The 21,542-nt window shown below is 37.3% G+C and overlaps 1 protein-coding gene across 1 annotated transcript in view; it reads right to left on the reverse strand.

Moving 5' to 3' along the window:
* Positions 1–10,158, reverse strand: part of KLHL1 (kelch like family member 1) — a 361,767-nt gene extending 351,609 nt beyond the window's left edge. The window contains exon 1 of the mRNA XM_036893901.2: positions 9,560–10,158. Within this exon, the coding sequence (XP_036749796.2) occupies positions 9,560–10,056 (497 nt within the window). The 5' untranslated portion in view covers positions 10,057–10,158. The remainder of the gene's footprint in view (positions 1–9,559) is intronic.
* Positions 10,159–21,542: the final 11,384 nt, after the last annotated feature.

Here is a 21,542-nt window from a genome sequence, read left to right on the forward strand (position 1 = left end):
GGGTTCATCTCCATAGCCCCTAGTCAGTCCCTCAGGCTCACACTAAGAATAAGTAAATAGGCATTTCTCATTGGAAGACTGAGGGTGTATGTCTCAGCTGCCTACGCTTTGTTCTGGGGTTGCTGGCACACCAAGAATTATCTTTCTGATCGTCATAGCCTGTTAGAGCTCAGCATTGCCACACCCTTGGCCAGCATGACCAGGCAAACCATGGGCATCCCCCATGTGGTTTGCACACATCCACTGGCTTTAGCAAGGCAACTGAAGAGAGTAGGGAATAGGGCAAGCTCACCAGCTTCATGAAGGCAGTGGGCAAATGCTTGCCTGTGCTTGCCTGCGGGTTTCAGTGATGCTGTGGAAAATGAGGTATCTGTGTGCATGGGCTGGCACCAGGTTGGGAGTGAGAAAACGCTGTGACTGTTTGTGCTTGCCAGCCCCAGACAGGGTGCAGGGGAGTGTTGACACTGCCTGCACTCACTGACTTTAGCAAGGCTGTGGGAGAATCCCATGGCTATTTGTATTCACCTGTCCCAACCAGGGAGCAGGGGATCTCTGACCAGCTTCACTTTCACACCTCAGCAAGGCACAGGGACAGCACCATGACCATTTGCCTATGCCTATCTCAATGAGGCAAGAGGTGGGCACCATGCCTGAGTGTACCCATCTGCACCAGCAGGGTAGGTGGAAAGGGCACGAATGGCATCCTCCAGTGCTTTGGTCTCCAGAGGGATTCCTGACTCCGCTGCACCTCCAGCAGAAGCCCCAGAACAGCAAATGAATCTCCTCAACAAACAGTTCAGTTATTACTTTTCCAGTCTGTGCTTTTGCACTGGATCCTGGCATAAGGGAGACTGCATGCAAGCCCTTTAAAGGAGTTCTGTTTCCTGTAGCACTTTGTGTTCCTTGGACATCAGTCTCACTGGTTTTCTAAGCTGACTGTTGTTGGAAACTTGTCTCTCTGTTGGAAGCTTGTCTCTGGTGCAACCCCAAGGGTTGTGGTGCCTAATCGGGGGGCACCAACCTCTCACTCCTACAGGAGAACACCAGGCTGATGAGATCCGTCCCTATTATGTGTTATCACCTTCAGGTGGGTTTTTGGCTAGGCCTTGCCATTCTTACTCATCTTGATGTCACCCTTTTATCCTTTGTTGTTCATCTAATTTTAAGATCTTTTTCAGAAGGAAATGACATATATGTGTCTAGATTTGGTGTGTCTATGGGAAGAGGTGAGTTCGGGATCTTCCTGTACTGCCACCTTGGACCCATGTCATTGGTAGGTTTTCAAGGTAACCATGTTTTTCTGCAGTTTCTCCTCTGTCACTAATTTCATCCAGTTTATTTTTTATCTCAAGCATTATAGTTTTTTTTGGTCTGTATTTATTTTGTAGTTTTAGTTTGATGTTGATGTTTTCATATCCAGCATGGTCCAAGTTAGCTATTTGAGCACACAGAATATGGTTTTTAACTGCATTTATGACTTTGTCTATTACAGTTTGGGGTCAGTTTTAATTCAATGATTTTGCTCCTCATTATGGTTATGTTTTTCTACTTCTTTGTTGCCTAATTTTCTTTAATCAGATGCTAACCATTAAAAATTTACCTGTTTAATATTGAATATTTCCAAGGGTGTGAATTATTCTTCAACTTTGTTCTAGGGCAGTTACATTACCTGGAAACAGTGGTACTTTTGGGTCCTGCTGTTAAGACTGTTAAATGGAAATGCTGCAGGATTTCTTGTAGGGCTAGTTATTTTCTAATATTAATGTGATACCCTTCCAACTATTTTATCTAATCCCAACTATTTTATCGAATATTTTTCCAACTATTTTATCTAATCCCATGAATAAATAAAATAAAACCAAAGGTTTTCCATTTTGGTTGTTGGGAACAGTCACTGTTTCCTCTAATTCTGTGATGGTTCTTTCCTAAGATTTGGATAGTTTCCTTAAATACATTTACCTTTTATTATTTTATTGAATTCTGATCCGCTGAATATATAAGGGGTCCCCAGGTTTCTGGAATTTTCTGTGTGTGCTGCTGTCTTTTATGACACTGTCCTGTGAGTTCTCACTGCTGTGGTCTTCCTGGACAGTCAGCTCCATCTCTTCAATCCAGGGTGGTTATCATGATCCTCCTGGTTTCTCCTTCTCTTCACCAGTGCATGGAATCTCTCTCCAGGCGGAGCGCTGGGGCAATCACAGGACTCATTTAGTTTGCTTTTCATCTCCCAGAAATTACTTTCCTTCCTCCCAGAATTATTTCATCTTCCATCTTCCTTTCTTTCATCCTGACTTTAATAACATGATTAGAGTATTATTTGACCCATGATATTTTTCATCTTAACTACTTTTTAAAGGTTTCTAATTTCTAAGCAGATAATATGGCATACTCATATTGCTAATAAAAATTTACTGATCTACAAAGACCACTGTAAAACAGAATCATAAAATAATTATAATACAAAAATGCCATACAAAAATACACAAATAATTTTTTAAATCATCAGTGGATCACCAAGTGTCAAATATCTAGGTACTAATTTGCATGAACTTCTCTATGGAAATACATACTCATATACCAAAGGAAGGTAACTAGAAAAGTAAGAATCATATTTAAATGTTATTTGAATCAAATTTAAATTTTATTAAATCAAACTTAAAGATTAAATTTAAGTGATAAAAATGACTTCAAATTTATTTTCAAAATAGTGAAGTTCAAAGTTGAACTCAGAAAGTCAGGATGTGTTATGTTCACAAATTCAAACAAAGAAATTAAAATAATAACTTTCTTTCCAAAAGCTATTTTTGTATTATCTCTGTAGCTCTGATATTTGTAAATACTGTTCTAAGGAGATATCTTGGGTATTTTAGTATAATTAGGCTCTACTAAAAAAACAAATAAAACCTCATAGTGTATTGCTGGTACAAAGAGCTTTTGGCTTTCACCTTTTGAAAAACTATAAAATAGTTGAATTCTTCCCTTCCCTTGCAGTATAAACCCTCCCAATTTCCTGACCCCTTAAGTTGTTCCACTGTGTTTCAGTCAAGATGAAAATGCTGATCTACATGAACAATGTCTACCAATACCATTAAGAAAAATGGTGCCAGATGACCTACCAGGACACAGTGTCACAGACAAATATGATAGGAAATTGAACTGAAAGATATCATATGAGAATTAGTTATCATAATTGGACTAAGGCCACATAGCAAATGGGAAAGGCTGAATTTAGAATTAACATTGACTGATTCTTTTCTTTACTATTATTGAAGACTCAGACCATTTCAAAAAGCACCATTTCTGATCTTCAGTCTAAATGATCTGCCTCATAAACCAGACTGGGTTTGGGGAAGGGTCCAAAAATCATAATACACACTTGTTCTCTGGTCAAGCAGACCTTTTTTAAGCTTTCCTTAGCGCTTAGATAATCTATTTTCAAATCCTGGCTAGAAAAGTCAAAAAGATAGTTGGCACCAAATCTACATACTGCAATGGGTGTTTTGTCTATACTTGACTGACAAGATCTCCAGATCTTTAATTCTGCTCAGAATATCTATGTCTACAATAGAAATTTTCTTTAAAGTTTTGAATGACATTATCTTAAATGCAGAAAGGTAAATTATTATCTGGCCTAAACTAATATGTAAATTCCAGAGCTTTTATTTTTACAACTACCACAAAAATACCTGTAGTCATTTTGGAGAGGAAAATAAAATCAAGAGTCTCACTACTTTGAGACTCTGTTTAAAACATTGTACATTTTTCATGTTCAGAAACTTGATTTAACCCTGAAATATGCTGAAGATCTCAGTTTTCTGTAAATTCTCTGAAAACCCTTGGTCAAAAGCAGTGATACCTGATTTAACATGCAGTTGTGAGAAGCTTTTCATCCCCCAGATACACAAATTATCTTTTGAGGCTTAGAAAAAAAGTAGCCAACAATACCAAATCTGATCAACATTATATTTTATAGTAACCAAATGCTGATTTTGACTGGATAGAGAGGGTTTCTTTATTATTTTTAAACTATTTACAATAGTACATAAAGAGGTTAACAGTATAGTTTATAAAGTATTCATTAGGAATTTATCAGTGCAGACACCAAAACACAGTCCTTCAACAGCATGGGGTTTTTGTTATTGTTGTTTGTTTCTTATAATTAAACTTGTATTTGTTTAATCTTGCACTCATATTCACATCTTTTTTTAGATAGCTCTGGATTTGGGGTACCTGTAAATCCAACCTAGCAGTCTTGATTTCTTTCTCCTTTATGATCTTTGTTGCCTGAAGCAAGCTTGCTCAGATGGGACGGCACCAGAAATTGTGGGCTTCTTTGCAAAGCATGATGTAATATTTGTAAATCCATCTTATAGTAGATAAAAGCAGCTTTCCCCAAACAAGGTATCATCTTTTGCTAGTACTGGTTTATATAATAGTAAACTGTATAGTGCTTAAGCTTAGGATAAATTAGTAAGGAAGACCTAAAATTGAGTAAAATCACATTATTTTTTACTCTGGAATTGGGCTTGCAGGGAAAATAGGAACATTATTTCATTTTAGTATTCCATGGACGCATAGTATGAGAACTACTTTCTAGAAGAAATACTCCTTACCACTTCAGAAGGTTTTTGTTTGTTTCGTTTTTTGACAGAAGCAAGGCTGATTCCTTTTCCTTCTGAATAAAAACTTGGTTCAGGTCCCACCAGCCTCTAGGAGATTTTAATGGTATCTACTCTCTTCAGTAATACTTCTCTACATTAATTGTTCTGATCTTGAGAAGCAGATTTTCTGTCATAAAGCTCTCTTTTGGACTCCAAAATCAAGTCATTTTCCCTGTCTATATTATTTCCTCATAATTATATTTAATCATAAAGTAAGATGTAGTGAATGAGCCATATTTCAGAAATAAGTCATTGTTTTTTAACTTGGGTTAAAAAGTCCTCTTTGACTGAACCTTATCAAGCCTTGTCCATCAACATCATTTTAAGAAGCCTATTTATACACTCAAACATGAGTATGATTTCCACGAAGGGAATAGAGAACTGCTTCAGTGTTACCTTAGCTAGAGCCTCTTTTTTTATGTTCTGTTTATTTGTTAAAGCAGAAGGAAAGAAGAATTGGCAAAGTGGTCAAGAATATGGTATCTGGAGTCAGCAAGGATTAGAAGTCCCGTTGTATAACTTAGAAGCCTATGATTCTGGGCAAAATTATCTCTTTGCATCTCAGTCTTCTGTCGTCATCATACTGAAGGGATACCTTCAGAATTATAGGGCTGTTCTGAATATTAAATTATGCAATATAAATATTCAACATGACATCTGGCAAATAGCAAGTTCTTATTCAATGTCATTCATTATGATTATGACAAATATTTATTCACTTGACAGTATTAATTGAGTAACAACATGCTCTATGATAGGGATAAAATGATGAGGAAAACAGAAATACTCTGTCCACTGGGCAATTATTGTTAAAGACAAACAGCAAAAGCCACGCAAGTTTACAAGCTACAAAAAGAAATTGAGGAAAAAGTAAAGAGCAGTTACTCTGAAAACATAAAGCAAAGAAATAAATAAGTAAATAATTTTTTTAAATGAATTTGGGAAATCAAAGAATGCTTCTCTGAGAAAGGTACAGAGTTTTATTCAAGACATCTCAATGATGAATAGGCAGGAACTCAGGAAAGTGTAGGTTGAGGGAGGGAGTCACAATACAAGGAGAGGAAATCAGTTTGGGGAGTCCAAAGGTAGAGGGAAAATGAACAGAAGGACATTGAGTCTGGAAGGCACAGGGAGAGTGAGAGGCTGGTGGGTGAAGGGCCAAGTGGACAGACAAGAAACAGACCACTCAAGGCCTCTCTGTCCATAGTATGTAGTGTGGATTGTGATCAGAGACTGGTGGAAATGGTTTGGGGAAAAAAAGGGAGAAAGAGCCAAGGATGTGGCAAAAGAGTTCAGATTTTTATTTTATAATTTCATTAACTCCAGCATGGAGACTGGATCACAGGAGGCAGATGATGCCGATGACCACTGGAGACTTTGAGTTAAAAGAGGACAGTATCTCAGGATTAGACAGTGGAGATGGAGAGATGTGGCATGGATACGGGGGTTATCTGTAAAATCTGTAAAAGTGACAGGGCTTGATAGATTGTTGAAAATGATGGGAAAGATACTGGAACGTATGATTCTGGATTTCTGGCTTGTACAATCTAATGCACAGGGAGCTATACCTTGAGACAGAGAAGGAAACTGAGCAAGACAATGGGGATTTTGTGCCCAATTTTGTTCATATTGTATTTGTCTCTGTGATGTCCATTAAAAGTCAACTAGAGAGGTGGATATGTGAGACCAGAGGTCGGGAGGAAGTCTCAGTTTTGAGATTCAGACATAGAAATAAAGTTTAAGGATGGTAACTGAAACCATGGAATCAGATGACTACACTGTGTGGGAATTCAGAAAATTGAAAAAGTAAGCAGTTGAGCATGACATCTCTTCTCCCACTCACATCACTATGAACTGCAAAAATATGAATATTTTCCTCTCTCTCTCTTTTTTTTTAGTTTACTATGTATGAAGTATCCATACCAAAAATATATAATGATCTAAATAGCTAGGAAACTATATACTTTCCAACAATTCAGTTCACACAGTAAAACAGAGAAGAAAGTGCCTAATAGAACTGCTCAGAAGCCTATTACTGCTAAAGTTAGAATTCTTAATGGTGTAATGGTTAAGGTAGTAGAATACTGAGGTTTGTTTATGTATGTCAAGTGGGGTGGGAATAAGATAGAGGCTGGGTTTGGGCAATAAAACAGTTTACCACTGTCTTCTTGCTACCTATTTCAACTCCATGATAATTTGACATTTCCAGATTTCTGAGATTATAGGTAGCTTTCCGCTGAGCATCCTCCAAAAGCAGCTGGAACAAGTTAAACCAACTGAGCTACTTACACTTGTCTAAAGCAATGTTCCTAACTAATGTGAGACCAAATGAGAAAAAAAAGAAATCAGAAAATGATGGAAGAGAACAGAAAAGGGGATAACTCTTGTTTTATACATGAAGATTATTTTTGTATAGAAATCAGAATTGACAAAACAAAATGTTAAAATATCAAGTGTGACATCATAGTATGGTGATATAATAATGACCCAAGTAAACAAAACTACCATGAAGAGTTTACATAGTTTATATAGTCACTGATCATTACAAACAGTATGTAGAGTTCCTGCATGTGTTGTAGAAACAAAAATAAATCCACAATGTTGATTATTTTGCATATTATTTTCCAGTCAGTATTAAATGGAAATGCTCTCTTTGGAAATACTGTTTCTTCTGAGACATGAAGCCTATTCTTCATGCATATTAAAATAATATATACAGATAATGACTAATCACTAAGTTTAATAGTGTGGTTTCAATCAATCACAAGCACAGAACCAATGCTCTATAAAGGTTTAAGAACACATAAAATCCATAAGAATACCGTCAGTGCTAATTGATTTGTCCAGTGAGAAATTTGAAATTATCTAAAGGACTTAAGTATTAATAAGAATTTTAAAAATAAAATTAGACCTGATTTTCAATATTTTATACATGGAAGATCTCATAGGAAAGCCTCATTCCACTAGTAAAGATGATTCGAGGTGGTATTGGACTTATTTGCAGAATTCCTGTCACTTACAACTCTGTGAATGAAAACATTCATATATGATCAAGAAATGAGGGACCAGAAGTTAAATCTGATGGGGTGTTTTATCCCTAACTGAGCCAGTGTTTTTTTAAAATTTATTATAATTCCTTAAGTCAATATTCCATTAGTATTTTCAAATTCTCCACTTTACATGAAAGTTTTCAGATATTACTCACGCCAAATCATCTTCATTTAAAAATGTATTTGTTATGAAGCAAACTAGCTTTAAAAAATTATCAAATATTAATATTCCCAGCATGTTGATATTTTAAGCTGATACAAAGACTTTACAAAACTGAAAAAAAAAATCATTTTTCCCAAGTTGTCTGAATCACAAAATTATCAGATTTAATAAGGTAGTAAATAGTAAATATTTAACCTTATTTACTCAACTTAAGGGGGTAAAACCCAGCACATTTTATAAAAAGAAAAATTAGCTCTAAAACTATAGGTAAACTATAGTAAATGCACAAATCAACTAACTTCATGATGCTAATGATACCCAAAGTTGAAACCATTTTGGTAAAATATCTTACTGAATTGAATAATAGGTAAACTTATATTTAGGTCTCCTATACATGGAAAAAACTTTGTCATACTTGAGAATTGCAAATTAAACTTCCTCTTCTTTATAATAATAATAATCTTACATTATATTAAATGTCTCCACATACTAGATTATATGCAAGGCTCTTAAAATTCAAATTGAAATCCATATAATTGAAAAATTGTAGGGATACATTTCTGTGTCTCTGAGTTCATATTTGTCAACATAATTAAAGAGCACTTACAATATTATTTTGTTTTATGTATTCTTTTTGTGACTTAACCAACTTTATAAGAAATTGACTCCATTAACCAAAAGTTTAAAAGGTTGCTTCTGTCTCTAATTTGTTACTGAGGGGTAACTAAATATTATCAACATATTCATTATCATTTTCCTGCTCCTCCTGTATTTCTTTTCCAGTAATATATTCTGATATCATACAAATTTAAATGCAAATCTTTTCATATCCTAACTACGTGCCCAAACTACAAATGAGCTAGTGCAGAATGAGTCAATTCTCAAGAAATGTAAAACTCAGTTTTATGAGTGTGGAGGTTTCCTATAAAGCTTGAAAGTAGAGAACTTTATTTTAAAAAGTGTAAAAATAGAAATAAACAAGAAATAAATGTTGACTTGCTTACTAAGGATAAACAATCCCACACTGAATCAACAAAACAGGACAGCTAAATGCAAAGGGGCTCAGCAACAGTTTAATGGTAAGACTTTGATCAAGGCAAAAGTGAACACAAAGTAGAATAAAAAAGAAGTTGGGATAGAGAATAATAACAGTGTTTCATGGGGGGAGGGTGGCAAGGAGAAAATGTAGCTGTCCAGTAACACCTTTTGTCCACCTCATAACTCTTGGAATATAGATTCAAGTCCCTGGGATCCTAGATACCATGTTAAGGCGGTTTCTAGCCCAGTATATGAGATTCACTTGAACCGTGCTCAAAGCAATTTCCCCTCACATCAGGTAACTGGAAGACTGATGTGATCTGACAGAAGATGACAGAAGAATACTATAGTCTCAGAAGCATGAGAACCAGTCCACCTGGAAATTTACCAAAATGCATATATGTTCAGTTTGTGATTACAACCCTGAAAACTTGCAAAAAGAAAAGTGATACATATGAGCCAATAGAAATTAATGAGCAAACTAAGTAAGATTAAAACTTGGGTAATAAAAACTCAGCTGACATCCTTAGCCAAAATTTTCAACGTGAAACGTTCCAGACTTCGTGACTACCAGAGCACGAGGGAGTGAGGGGGGGAATGGGTGCAAACTGGGAAATGCTTGGGTGCCCCATGGGGCCTTACTGTACCTGTGTCCACCTCCTTCACCTGTTGCCTGGCTGGAGGTGGCCGGCTCCACTTTGAGCTCTTGCAGGACCAGCCCTTTTTCGTGGGGTCCAGGAAAGTCCATTCCTGGTACCTCCTCCTCCTCTAGGGACTCCACGTAGAAGAGGGTCCTGGTTGGCTGTTGGGTGCCCTGCCCGGGCGCCCCTTGCTGCAGCCTCGTGGGGACCGGCAGCGGGGTGCCATTGAGTGGGTTGAAGGAGGAGGAGGACGAGGAGGAAGACGAAGACGAGGAGGAAGAAGAGGAAGGTTTCTTCCAGAAAGTGCCCCCGCTGCCCTTGTCTTGGCCTTTGAGCAGGCGGCTCTGGCTGGGCCCCCAGTGCTCGAAGCTGCCGCCGCCGTCCTGTTGCAGGCAGCCGCCCCCCGCCGGGCCGCCGGGGGACGGCGACGGGTGGCTGAAGAGTTTCCAGCGGAGTCGCAGGATGTGCTTCACATCAAAGTCTTTTCGCCCAGAGCCTGACATGCTTGACCCGGGAAGGCAAAGAGACCTCGGCTCTCGCAGCAGGAGGAGGGCCAGCTGGAGGGGGGTGGCCCGCGGAGCCGCGCTGGAGAAGGCGGCGGGATGTGCCCTCCGCACCCGGGGCACTCGGGGCGAGGCGGGCGAGCTGCGCGCCCTGCCTGGCAACGAGCGGCGCGCGGACCGCAGAGCCGCGCGGCTCAGCTGCGGTCGGGTCCCCAGGACCTGCGGGTGGGGAGCCCACCGGCCGCGAGGGGAGGCAGGAGCGGGACGCTGCGGGCGGAGAATCCTCGGTCCCCGCGCGGGGGCCCCGTGGTTACGGCGGGGAGGCACGACCCTGCTGGTGGAGATGCGCCAGGGAGCGAGGTCCGCGCGCTCCGAGGCTCGGGAGGCGGCGGCGGCGGCTTACACCTCCTTGGGATGTGCCCGTGGCGGAGCCTTTGTCGGGAAGGGGTCCGCTCTCCTGTCCTTGCAGCCCAAGAGTTCAGTCCTGGAGAGCGCGGAGGAAGAGCCCCAGGACGCGAAGAGGCGCACCCCGCAGCCTCCCCGGTGCACCTGCGCCCCTGCCCCTGGCCTCTCGGAGGATGCCCTGAGAGCTTGCCGGGTTCTCTCTGAGAAAGTCAGACGCCTTCTGCAAGGCGAGGAGGAGTGGTTTTATATAGTCAGTTTGTAAAAGAGAAAAATAAATATTCCCGAAAATAGAGGGAGGCAAAAGGAAAAGCCCGCCCGTGAAGCTGTCAAGGTCCTCACAGTACAATTTTCTCTCTGGCTCAGCGCCTCCTCCTCCCCCGTCAGTGACGCAGATGTGCACTGGGGCCTATACGGAGCCATGGAGGGAGGGAGGCAAGGCTTCAATCTTCTTTATGCAAGTGAGTCTGCCGCTCTGATTGTCCCCTTGCGTGGGTCCTGTCGCCTTTCTTCATCCTCCTTCCTCACTACACTACAATGTAGCAATAAAAAGTAAAGCAAACAGGCGTTATGCTTTAGCATCAGTGAACACCAAGCATGAATCATGGCAGCGGAAACTTAATAGGCTGCCATCGGTTTGCAGGTTGCAGGTTAATGGCTTGAATTATTTAATAAACCGCATCCTTTAACCTTTAGCCTTAGTTTCTCTGTAGTCAGACACACAGAAAACAGAGGTGCTGGCGTCAAAGTCTGGTGATGCCACCATTCTGACACTTACATGGCAATTCTGCTATTAACGCACTCAGGCAGTGCTTCACCCTGGGGACCAGAGGCGCTGGTAAAAATTTGAAGATGGGCATCTGAGCGCAGGGGATGGGTTTTGCAAAATCAGTGCATTTGGTGTGTAGCCTTAGACTGAAAGCTGTTCTTAATGTACATCAAGAAGTAGAATAAAATGATACAGGAGAATTTCGAGGCATAACCTTCCGGTACATAAATCATGATATAAAATGCATGCAAGAGTTTAGGCAATAAATGAATATACCCAAAGGCTACTATCCTGCAAAAATCTGTGCGAAGGGAAGGTGTATTTTCCCTTATATCTATACTTAGAATAATGAGGATTATGATCCCTTTCTAGCTATGACTACTTGGGAATTTTTCATCTTTCCCTTTTATGAGCCATTAAAATAGAACTCAATCACCTTTCCTGAAAGCAAAAGGGGGTCAGCAAGCAGCAGGCTCCGTAAGTCAACCAAGAATATGGTGGTTGTCCATTCATGAAATTCACAGCTTCAGAACCCCCAAAAGGGCACAGTATCTAACATTCAAGTGCTGTTGTATTACTGTTTTTTTACCCTGTTTTTGAGCATAAACTTAAATGAAAAACAAAGCCAAATTTGAAGTCTTTCTTAGAGTTGGATATTTTAACAAAACAAGAAATTAAGCACATATAACCTCTACTTTCAGGGGAAGAAAAATCACTATTGCATATTTTAAAATATTGATTTATGCCACAATAGCTGGACTACAATTCCCTGTGCCTCGATTTTTCTTTCAATGCTCAGTGTCCAAAAAAAAGAAAAGAGAAAGGCTCTTTAAAGTAAACAATGGTGACAGATCATTTTTATCCAAGCACTGAATCAAGTATTTCCCTTAGGGAAGAAAACTGTGTATGAAATTACATATCACAAACAGGACAGAGAAAACTTTCCATCAGAGGTAATGTAGGAATTTGAAGTGCATATAACTGAATGATTTCTATAGAAATTGGGTGCTCTGTGGATTTTCTAACTTGATGTAATTTTAACTTAATTAAAATAATATAATGTAACAATGCAAATCAGTTATATCTATATTTTCTTTATTATTTAACATCTATAACCATTCAACTACTGTAATATAAAATTCATTTTTGGTGTTATCTGAAATCCATTTTATATTCCCCTTTTCTCTGTAAAAAGAATACTATTATTATTATACAACTTAAAAGTTACCTGTTTAAAAGTCAGTAATTGTTATGACCTAACGAAGATATAATACTGAGTTCTGGTATAAAAGAACATGAATTAAAAATATTAAGACATATTTAACAGATGACGATTAACGTCTGTTAGTCTTGTAGTAATAGTATGCTTATAAAACACTGTTGCAGCCTATTATTTAAGAAAGCTACTATTCTGTATTTATCAATCTGCATACAATAATCACTCTTGCTGGGAAAGATATTTTAACATTGCATCTAATTATCAAATAAAATATATAAGATTTGAAAATAAAGTGTACCTGAAATTATGGTAAAACGAATGATTGCAGAAGATGACTGATTATATTTTTTCACTTTATTATTACCGTACTATTACTGGGAAAAAAGGGAGGAAGAAAAAAATGAGTAAAGGAAGGAAGGAAGGAAGGAAAGAAGGAGAAAGGAAGGAAGGCAAGAAGGAAGAGAAAAAGAAAGAGTAGAGAAGTTAGGAAGGAAAAAATTTAGTAAGATAACATGTCTTAGCTTTACATAATAGGAAAAAAATCCTTGTAAAAAATGTCTTGTGAAATATTGCACACCCATTTATTTATATCAGTACTCAAAATAAAAAATTGTAATTGAGCACTAACCATGTACTGGTTCTAATGCTAAGTTGTAGTAAATAGGGAAGAATTAGGTTCCCTGCAGCTGCGTGGAAGAGCTAACTAAGGATGATTTGTTCAGCCGGTCATAATTTATAATTGACTTGTGAGTCAATTAAGTTAAGATTTAAGATAAGCAAGCTTGTAGGGAAAAGGACATTGAAGTAATAAAGATCACTTTTTAAGAATCCTAACAATCTCATTATGCTTTGTTTTAAAGACAAAATCAATTAAATTATTCTAATCCTTGTGTTTAATTAAATTGAACTGTCATTCAGTCAATCAGTCTTTCGAATGAGGGTTCATATTACTGCCATAGTTCCCTGATACCATCTTAGCAAAAACGGTTGATCAGGATCCTGGAAACCCGGAGGATGTTCAAGCATTTACTACTAAACACACATATATATAAGTCCTCACATAATTACTAAATCTAATATAAATGTTAAATACACAACACTGAAAGTTCCTACAGCTCAAACATTAAAGCATTAAACAAAATTTGATTTGGATCCAAGTGTTTTCTTGGCTGAAAATGTTTCTTTTTCAGTAATAGTTTTCTAAACACTCAGATGTGTGCTTATCCAGGAAAAGTGAATTCTGATTCTCTTGAATCTTCTTGACAAGGCTTTATGATGTCTAGTAAGTTGCCATTATATAATAACACTCAACAAAAGCATTTGAAATGGCTCTGACCCAATTTGAAAGTTCATGTCTTATGATGGCTCCTGCATTTTTGTTTTTATCTGTTTTATTTTAATGAAATGTATTTATGTATATCACTAAAAAATATCATTTAAAATGAGTGCAGACCATTTAAAATAAATGGACAGCATTGTGGATGTGAAAATTAAATTACAATAATTTTATAATGCCATTTGCTTTCCAAAATTGAATGAAATATAATATAAAGCACTGATGTTCAGTGATCTCATGCATAATCTCAAGGGCTCCTACTTCATAAAAAATAGGCATAGCCTGTTCAAAGTCTATTAATCTTCATTAAAGTATAGGTATAGTTTAGTTAAGTAGCAATTAAATGACTGCTTTGCTTAATAAATATTTGTAGGTGTTAACTGATCCCCAGGGGCCTTTTTATCCACTCTACCTCCTTGGTTTATTTGATCTTGTGATTTGAACCAGGCAATAAATGTATAATACTTAAGAAACTCTCATATGTAAATTTCTGAGTTAATTCCATGAATTTGGGAATTCAAAATGGCCCTAAAATAATATATTCATATTACTGATGAGCCAGGTTTTATTTAAGTATCATTTTATTTCCTGAATCTATATTCAGAATGTCCAAGGTGGTTTGTGAAGATTCATTATTTTGACTTTTGTACTAGTTCCTGTTTGTTTAATCACAAGGCCATGATTAAAGGAACCCTCACCTCTTTTATGGAAACATTTCTGCAAATATATAAATGTAGATATAATGTAGATAGGTATATTTAATGTAGACATAGATGTATTTAATATATATATACTTATTTTTCAAGAACATTTTCTTCTGTGGAAAACATTTGAAGACATCATATTACTCATTTTTTAATGCCAGAATATTTTAAAGAGCAAAGTGTTAATACTTCATATTTTCAAAAGTGTTAAGATTCCCATATTATAAAGCAATTTCATTATTTTGCATGTCAGATGGTTATTTTCCAGTATCATTGTGAGGTAATGTGTGTCTCATGAAGTTTTAACCATCTAGACCAAAATAAAATAGTAAGGTTATAGTGTGCAAAATACAGATTTGGAAGTTATAAGAAAGAGTTTATGATGTCACCTTAAATTTGGGTAAAATAACATGAATTCTAAATACAATTTTCAACATGGTTGTAATTGCTTTTTTTTCTGCTTAGGAGACCTGAAAATGCCCTCTTATTGTAAGCCAATCTTGAATGAACTTTGTGGATATTTTATTGTCTCTTGTCTCATTTAGACTTAGGCATTTCAAAAGTTCAAAAGTTTTCTCATGTCCGATATCTAGAGTTCCATCTCTTTTAATATCTCAAGGCACATCTGTCAAACTTTTACATTTGCTTTTACCTACATTGCTACAAGGTCGTTTTAAAATACAAAGTAAAAAAAAGCATAACCTAAGAAGCTAAGATCATGTTTGCCTTAACATGATCCTGATTAGGCAATAAAACAAAATTATAGATAGTTTGCAAGTGTTCCTTTTCCCAGAAGCTCATGTGTAAGTAATACATGAACTTATAACAGCTGAAAACATTTTATACACACTCTTTTTTATAAATAGTACTCTGATTTTTTATTTCAATGAACTTATATAATCAAAGGGCTTTGAGGAGTTTATTCTGAGAAATTGAATTCCGGCAGACCATAGTAACTATAAGCAAAACTATAACTATAATATCTAACCTAAATATCACAACTCAAGGTATTTAATGTATTTTCATGACTCTTTCTACCAGACAAGATGCCTTTTGGTTCCCAGTTCAAAAGAACATTACTTGTCAGCCTTGTGGGAAGCTAACCACTGGATTCCTTGCCCTAGAACTTGATTTATGCAACTATAGTAACCTCTCTTTTCCTACACATAGCTCCAGAAATAAGGGGTTTCCCGCTGGGGCAAGTTTCTATGAATCTGATCAAATGGAAGGAAGACAAGGAAAGGCAGTTTGGGAGGAAAGATTTTATTGCTCACAGCTCTGTCTCTTACTGGGCTCTGCTAGTCAGTCCCAGCTCCATCCCAGCTGCCTCGGTGTGTGCTTCCTCCCCCTGCCTGCCCCTTCCTGGAGGAACCCCATGAGCGGGTCCCTAGTGACTGGTGGGCACCAGAACGATTATATACTAGGAACAGAGGGGAGGAGAGAATGGCCATTTTCTTTCCACCCCACCCCTTGCCCCTGATGGATCTGAAATTCTGACCAGGTGGGAAATTATGTGTGAAAACTTCCATTTACCCTACACTATGCTACTCAAGTTGTTACCTATCATAAAAGATGGAAATTCTCACTTTTTAATAGAGCAGGGGAAATATGGCATGTCCTGCACAAAAGCATATTATAAAGTTTGAGAAATATTAGGCCAGATAAATCTGAAATCATACCACTACAGAGAGTTCCTGAGTTTATGGTTTACTTAAGTTTTAGTGTATACTGCTAGGACAAAATTGTAAATGAAGATGACAGTGGAGAACAAAAGAAGAATTTTCAGATTATATAAGACTTTAAAAATTTATTCATTCTAGATGGACTATCAGGTTAAACATAGGATGTTTCTTCCAATAGTTATATGATTTTTTAAAGCTATCATTGATACACACTCTTATGAAAGTTTCAGAAAAAAATCAGAGTGGTTATTACATTCACGCTTATTATTGAGTCCCCCCCATGCCCCATTGCAGTCACTGTCCATCAGTGTGGTAAGATGCCACAGAGTCCATATTTCTCTTCTCTGAGATAAACTGTCTTCCTCGTGACCCCACACACGATATGCACCAATCATGATATCTCACAATCCCATTCTCCCTCCCTTCCCACCTGGCTTCCCCCACCCCTCCCCTTTGGTAACCACTAGTCCTTCCTTGGAGTTTGTGAGTCTGCTGCTATTTTGTTCCTTCAGTTTTGCTTTGTTGTTATTATCCACAAATAAGGGAAATCATTTCATATTTGTCTTTCTCTGCCTGACTTATTTCACTGAACATAATACCCTCTAGCTCCATCCACATTGTTGCAAATGGTAGGATTTGTTTCTTTATTATAGCTGAATAGTATTCTATTGTGTATATGTACCACTTCTTTATCCATTCATCTACTAATGGACACTGAGGATGCTTCCATATCTTGGCTATTGTAAATAGTGCTGCCATAAACATAGGGGTGTATGTGTCTTTTTGAATCTGGGTAAATTCCTAAGAGTGGAATTCCTGGGTCAAATGGTATTTCTATTTTTAGTTTTTTGAGGAACCTCAATATTGCTTTCCACAATGGTTGAACTAGTTTATATTCCCATCAGCAGTGTAGGAGGGGTCCCCTTTCTCCGCATTCTTGCCAGCATTTATTGTTCTTAGCCTTTTCTATGCTGGCCATCCTAACTGGTGTGAAATGATATCTCATTGTGGTTTTAATTTATAACTTCCCTGATAATTAGTGATGCAGAGCATCTTTTCATGTGCCTGTTGGCCATCTGAATTTCTTCTTTGGAGAATGGTCTGTTCATATCCTCTGCCCATTTTTTGATTGGGTTATTTGTTTTTTTGGTGTTGAGGTGTATGAGTTCTTTATATATTTTGGATGTTAATCCCTTCTTGGATATGTCATTTACAGATATACTCTCCCATAATGTATGATGCCTTTTTGTTCTGCTAATAGTGTCCTTTGCTGTACAGAAGCTTTTTAGCTTGATGTAGTCCCATTGGTTCATTTTTTATTTTATTTCCCTTGCCCAAGGAGATGCATTCAGGAAAAAGTTGCTCATGTTTATATTCAAGAGATTTTTGCCTATGTTTTCTTCTAAGAGTTTATGGTTTCATGACTTACATTCAGGTCTCTCATCCATTTTGAGTTTACTTTCATGTATGGGGTTAGGCAATAATCCAGTTTCATTCTCTAGCGTGTAGCTGTCCAGTTTTGCCAACACTAGTTTTTGAAGGGGCTGTCATTTCCCAATTGTATATCCATGGCTCCTTTGTCATATATTAATTGACCATATATGCTTGGGTTTACATCTGGGCTCTCTAGTCTGTTCCATTGGTCTATGGGTCTGTTCTTGTGCCAGTACCAAATTGTCTTGATTACCATGGCTTTGTAGTAGTGCTCGAAGTCTGGGAGCATAATCACCCCACACACACTTCATTCTTCCTTCTCAGGATTGCTTTGTCTGTTTGGGGTCTTTTGTGGTTCCATATGAATTTTAGAACTATTTGCTCTAGTTTGTTGAAGAATGCTGTTGGTTTTGTGATAGGGATTGCATTGAATCTGTAGATTGCTTTAGGCAGGATGGCCATTTTGACAATATTAATTCTTCCTAACTAAGAGCATGGGACATGTTTCCATTTATTGACATCTTCTTTAATTTCCCTCATGAGTGTCCTGTAGTTTTCAGGGTATAGGTCTTTCACTTCTTGGTTAGGTTTATTCTTAGGTATATTTTTCTTTTCAATGCAATTGTGAATGGAATTGTTTTCCTTGTTTCTCCTTCTGCTAGTTTATTGTTAGTGTATAGGAATGTAACAGATTTCTGTGTATTAATTTTATATCCTGCAACTTTGTTGAATTCAGATATTATATCTATTAGTGGAGTGGATTCTTTAGGGTGTTTTATGTACAATACCATGTCACCTGCAAACAGGGAGAGTTTAACTTATTCCTTGCTAATCTGGATGCCTTTTATTTCTTTGTGTTGTCTGATTACCATGACTAGGACCTCTAGAACTATGTTGAATATAAGTGGGGAGAGTGGGCATCCTTGTTACTGATCTTAAGTGAAAAGCTTTCAGCTTCTCACTGTTAAGTATGATGTTGGCTGTGAGTTTGTCATATATAGCCTTTATGTTGAGGTACTTGCCCTATAGACCCATTTTATTGAGAATTTTTATCATGAATGGATGTTGAATTTGTTGAATGCTTTTTCAGCATCTATGGAAATGAGCATGTGGTTTTTGTCCTTTTTGTTGATGTGGTGGATGATGTTGATGGATTTTTTAATGTTGTACCATCCTTGCATCTCTGGAATAAATCCTACTTGATCATGATGGATGATCTTTTTGATGTATTTATGAATTCGGTTTGCTAATATTCTGTTGAGTATTTTTGCATCTATGTTCATCAGGGATATCTGTGCTGTCCCTAGTGATTTTTCCTTTCTCATTTCTGATATTTTTTCTGTATGTAGACTCTTTTTCTCTTGATAAGTCCAACTATGGGTTTATCTATTTTGTTTATTTTTTCAAAGAACCAGTTCCTGCTTTCATTGATTCTTTCTATTGTTTTATTCTTCTTGATTTTATTTATTTCTGATCCAATCTTTATTATGTCTCTCCTTCTACTGACTTTGGCCCTTGTTTGTTCTTCTTTTTCTAGTTTCATTAATTGTGAGTTTAGAGTGTTCATATGGGTTTGTTCTTTTCTGAGGTAGGCCTGTATTGTAATATATTTTCCTCTTAGCACGGCATTTGCTGCATTCCACAGATTTTGCACTGTTGAATTATTATTGTCATTTGTCTCCATATATTGCTTGATCAATGTTTTCATTTGGTCATTGATCCATTGATTACTTAGTAGCATGTTATTAAGCCTCCATGTGTTTGTGAGTTTTTCATTTTCTTCGTGTGATTTATTTCTAGTTTTATATCTTTGTGGTCTGAGAAGCTCGTTGGTACAATTTCAGTCTTTTTGAATTTACTGAAGCTCTTTTTGTGTCCTAGTATATGATCTATTCTTGAAAATGTTCCATGTGGTTATATGATTTTTAGTATTATTTTCTTCTTAAATAATTACATGGGAAACTAAGACAAGATTTATAATTTTATGACATCCCACATAATGCCAGGCAGCAATTTCATTTAATCCTTATAAAAATATTATTAGGTAGGCATTATAAAAGACACTTAATATAGAACAAATAAATTAAAAACTATACTTGCTACAGGTATTTTCTACTGTTCTCTATCTTAGATATTCTTTGATAATTATATTTTTCTTCCTATCATATACAAGAATTAACTTTTAAAAAGATACGCTTGTTATGGGTTGGGTTTCTTAATATCTTTTCATTAATTTGTGGTTCAGAGTTTGGAGTCTGGTAATTATCTGCCAGTTTTCTCTAATAGAAGGGAAACTTCTAGCATTCTCAAAAGTGAAATTTCTAATACTAGTGTGTATTTGTGGTGTGTGTGTGTGTATGCCTTGAAAAGAAAAGTAATGTTTCCTTCTTTAGAGCAGTACTTTCTAGAAAAATGGAAGTTATCTTACTAGAGTAGGATGGTTCTAGAGAGCAGAGAATATGTCTTATTTAATAGCAAGTTCACAGTGTCTAACACAGTACCTATTCTGGCATGGCATATCAATGAACACTTCTAATTAGTAATAATGAATGATTTGGGGGTGGGGGAGGAATGGCACTTTATAGTGAAGGAGAGCAAAATAAATTTAAACTAAAGTATTGTAAAACTGTGGAGTTATTTAGTCAAGAGCAAACTGAATTATAAAATGGTTTATGGAATATTTCAGTACTCTCATTTCTATTTCTAAAGGACTCCAAAATATGAAAAATTCCACATATATTCTGCATACTCATTTTAAGAAAGAGGCAATGCAATGTGCAATACATTTAGAAATATTTTTCATTGTAATTGTCAAACTTGATTTAAAAAGTCTTGACATTTAAATTCATAACCTTTAAATACATTAAAAATAAAAAATCTGTGCATCCATTCCTCTTGTATTTAAACACATTTTTAAAAAATTGAGCACTTATTACATGTCAGGCACTGTTTAAGAAGATGGGAATATGGCAATTTAAAAAAAAGATAAACACAATTCTGTGCCCTCATTGAGCTTACATTTTTGAAGTGAGGGATAGAAATTAAAATACAACAAATAACCCATTTTTTCAGATGGTGACGATATCTACGGAGATGAATGTCAGGAAGCAAAGGCAAAGAGTTTTAAAGAAAGTGGTTCACAATATATGTAGTTGGAATGGCCAAGCTCCCTTGATGAGAAGGCACCTCAGCAGTGTCCAGAAGGAAGTGAAAGCACTGTGCTTTTCCTGTATGCATGGGCCAGTGCCCTAGGCAAAGGGAATAGAACAGCAAGGATCCAAAGCATGATACATTTGGAATATTTAAGGGGCCAGGCATCCTGGAGCTAAGTTAGCAAAGGCCAAGGGAGCTCAAAGTGAGCTCAGGGAGGTAGCAGGCACCAGGCTGCTTCTAGGATCATCACATTAGGGCAGGAAGTGTAGTTTTTATGCTGAATGAGTTGGGAAGCCTTTGGAAGAGGTGGAGTACTGGTGTGATGGCATCTCACTTTTATTTTCTAAGAACACTCTGGCAGCTGTATCAAGAATAAACAGAAGTAAGCAAGATTGGGATTAATAAATGTTAGGCTGGAGGAAGGAAAAACAAGGACATGCAAACAGAACAGAGAGACTCCATAGAGGGAGAACAGACCAGACCCCAAGGTCCGTGCCTTATATGGAAAGGGGACAGCTCTTCCTGAATTCCATCCTTCTGATGTGCCAACTAAGACCCGGATGTCAGCCTCCTCCCTCTTGGAAGGAAAAAAAGTTTCTAGTTGTCTATTATGTCACCTTTAGCCAATCATACCTCTCCACGCCCCCTAGAATAGCTTGCCCACTCCTCCCCCTCCTAATCCCTTATAAGCCCCCACCTCCCTGACCGGGTGTGACTTCCCCTGTCTGTAATACCCAGACTGTGGAACATCACCCGGGAGTTTCACTCAAATAAACTACCTGGCCCT

The sequence above is a fragment of the Manis pentadactyla genome, chromosome 17 (assembly GCF_030020395.1).
Source record: "Manis pentadactyla isolate mManPen7 chromosome 17, mManPen7.hap1, whole genome shotgun sequence".
In the NCBI taxonomy this organism is placed as follows: Eukaryota; Metazoa; Chordata; class Mammalia; order Pholidota; family Manidae; genus Manis; species Manis pentadactyla.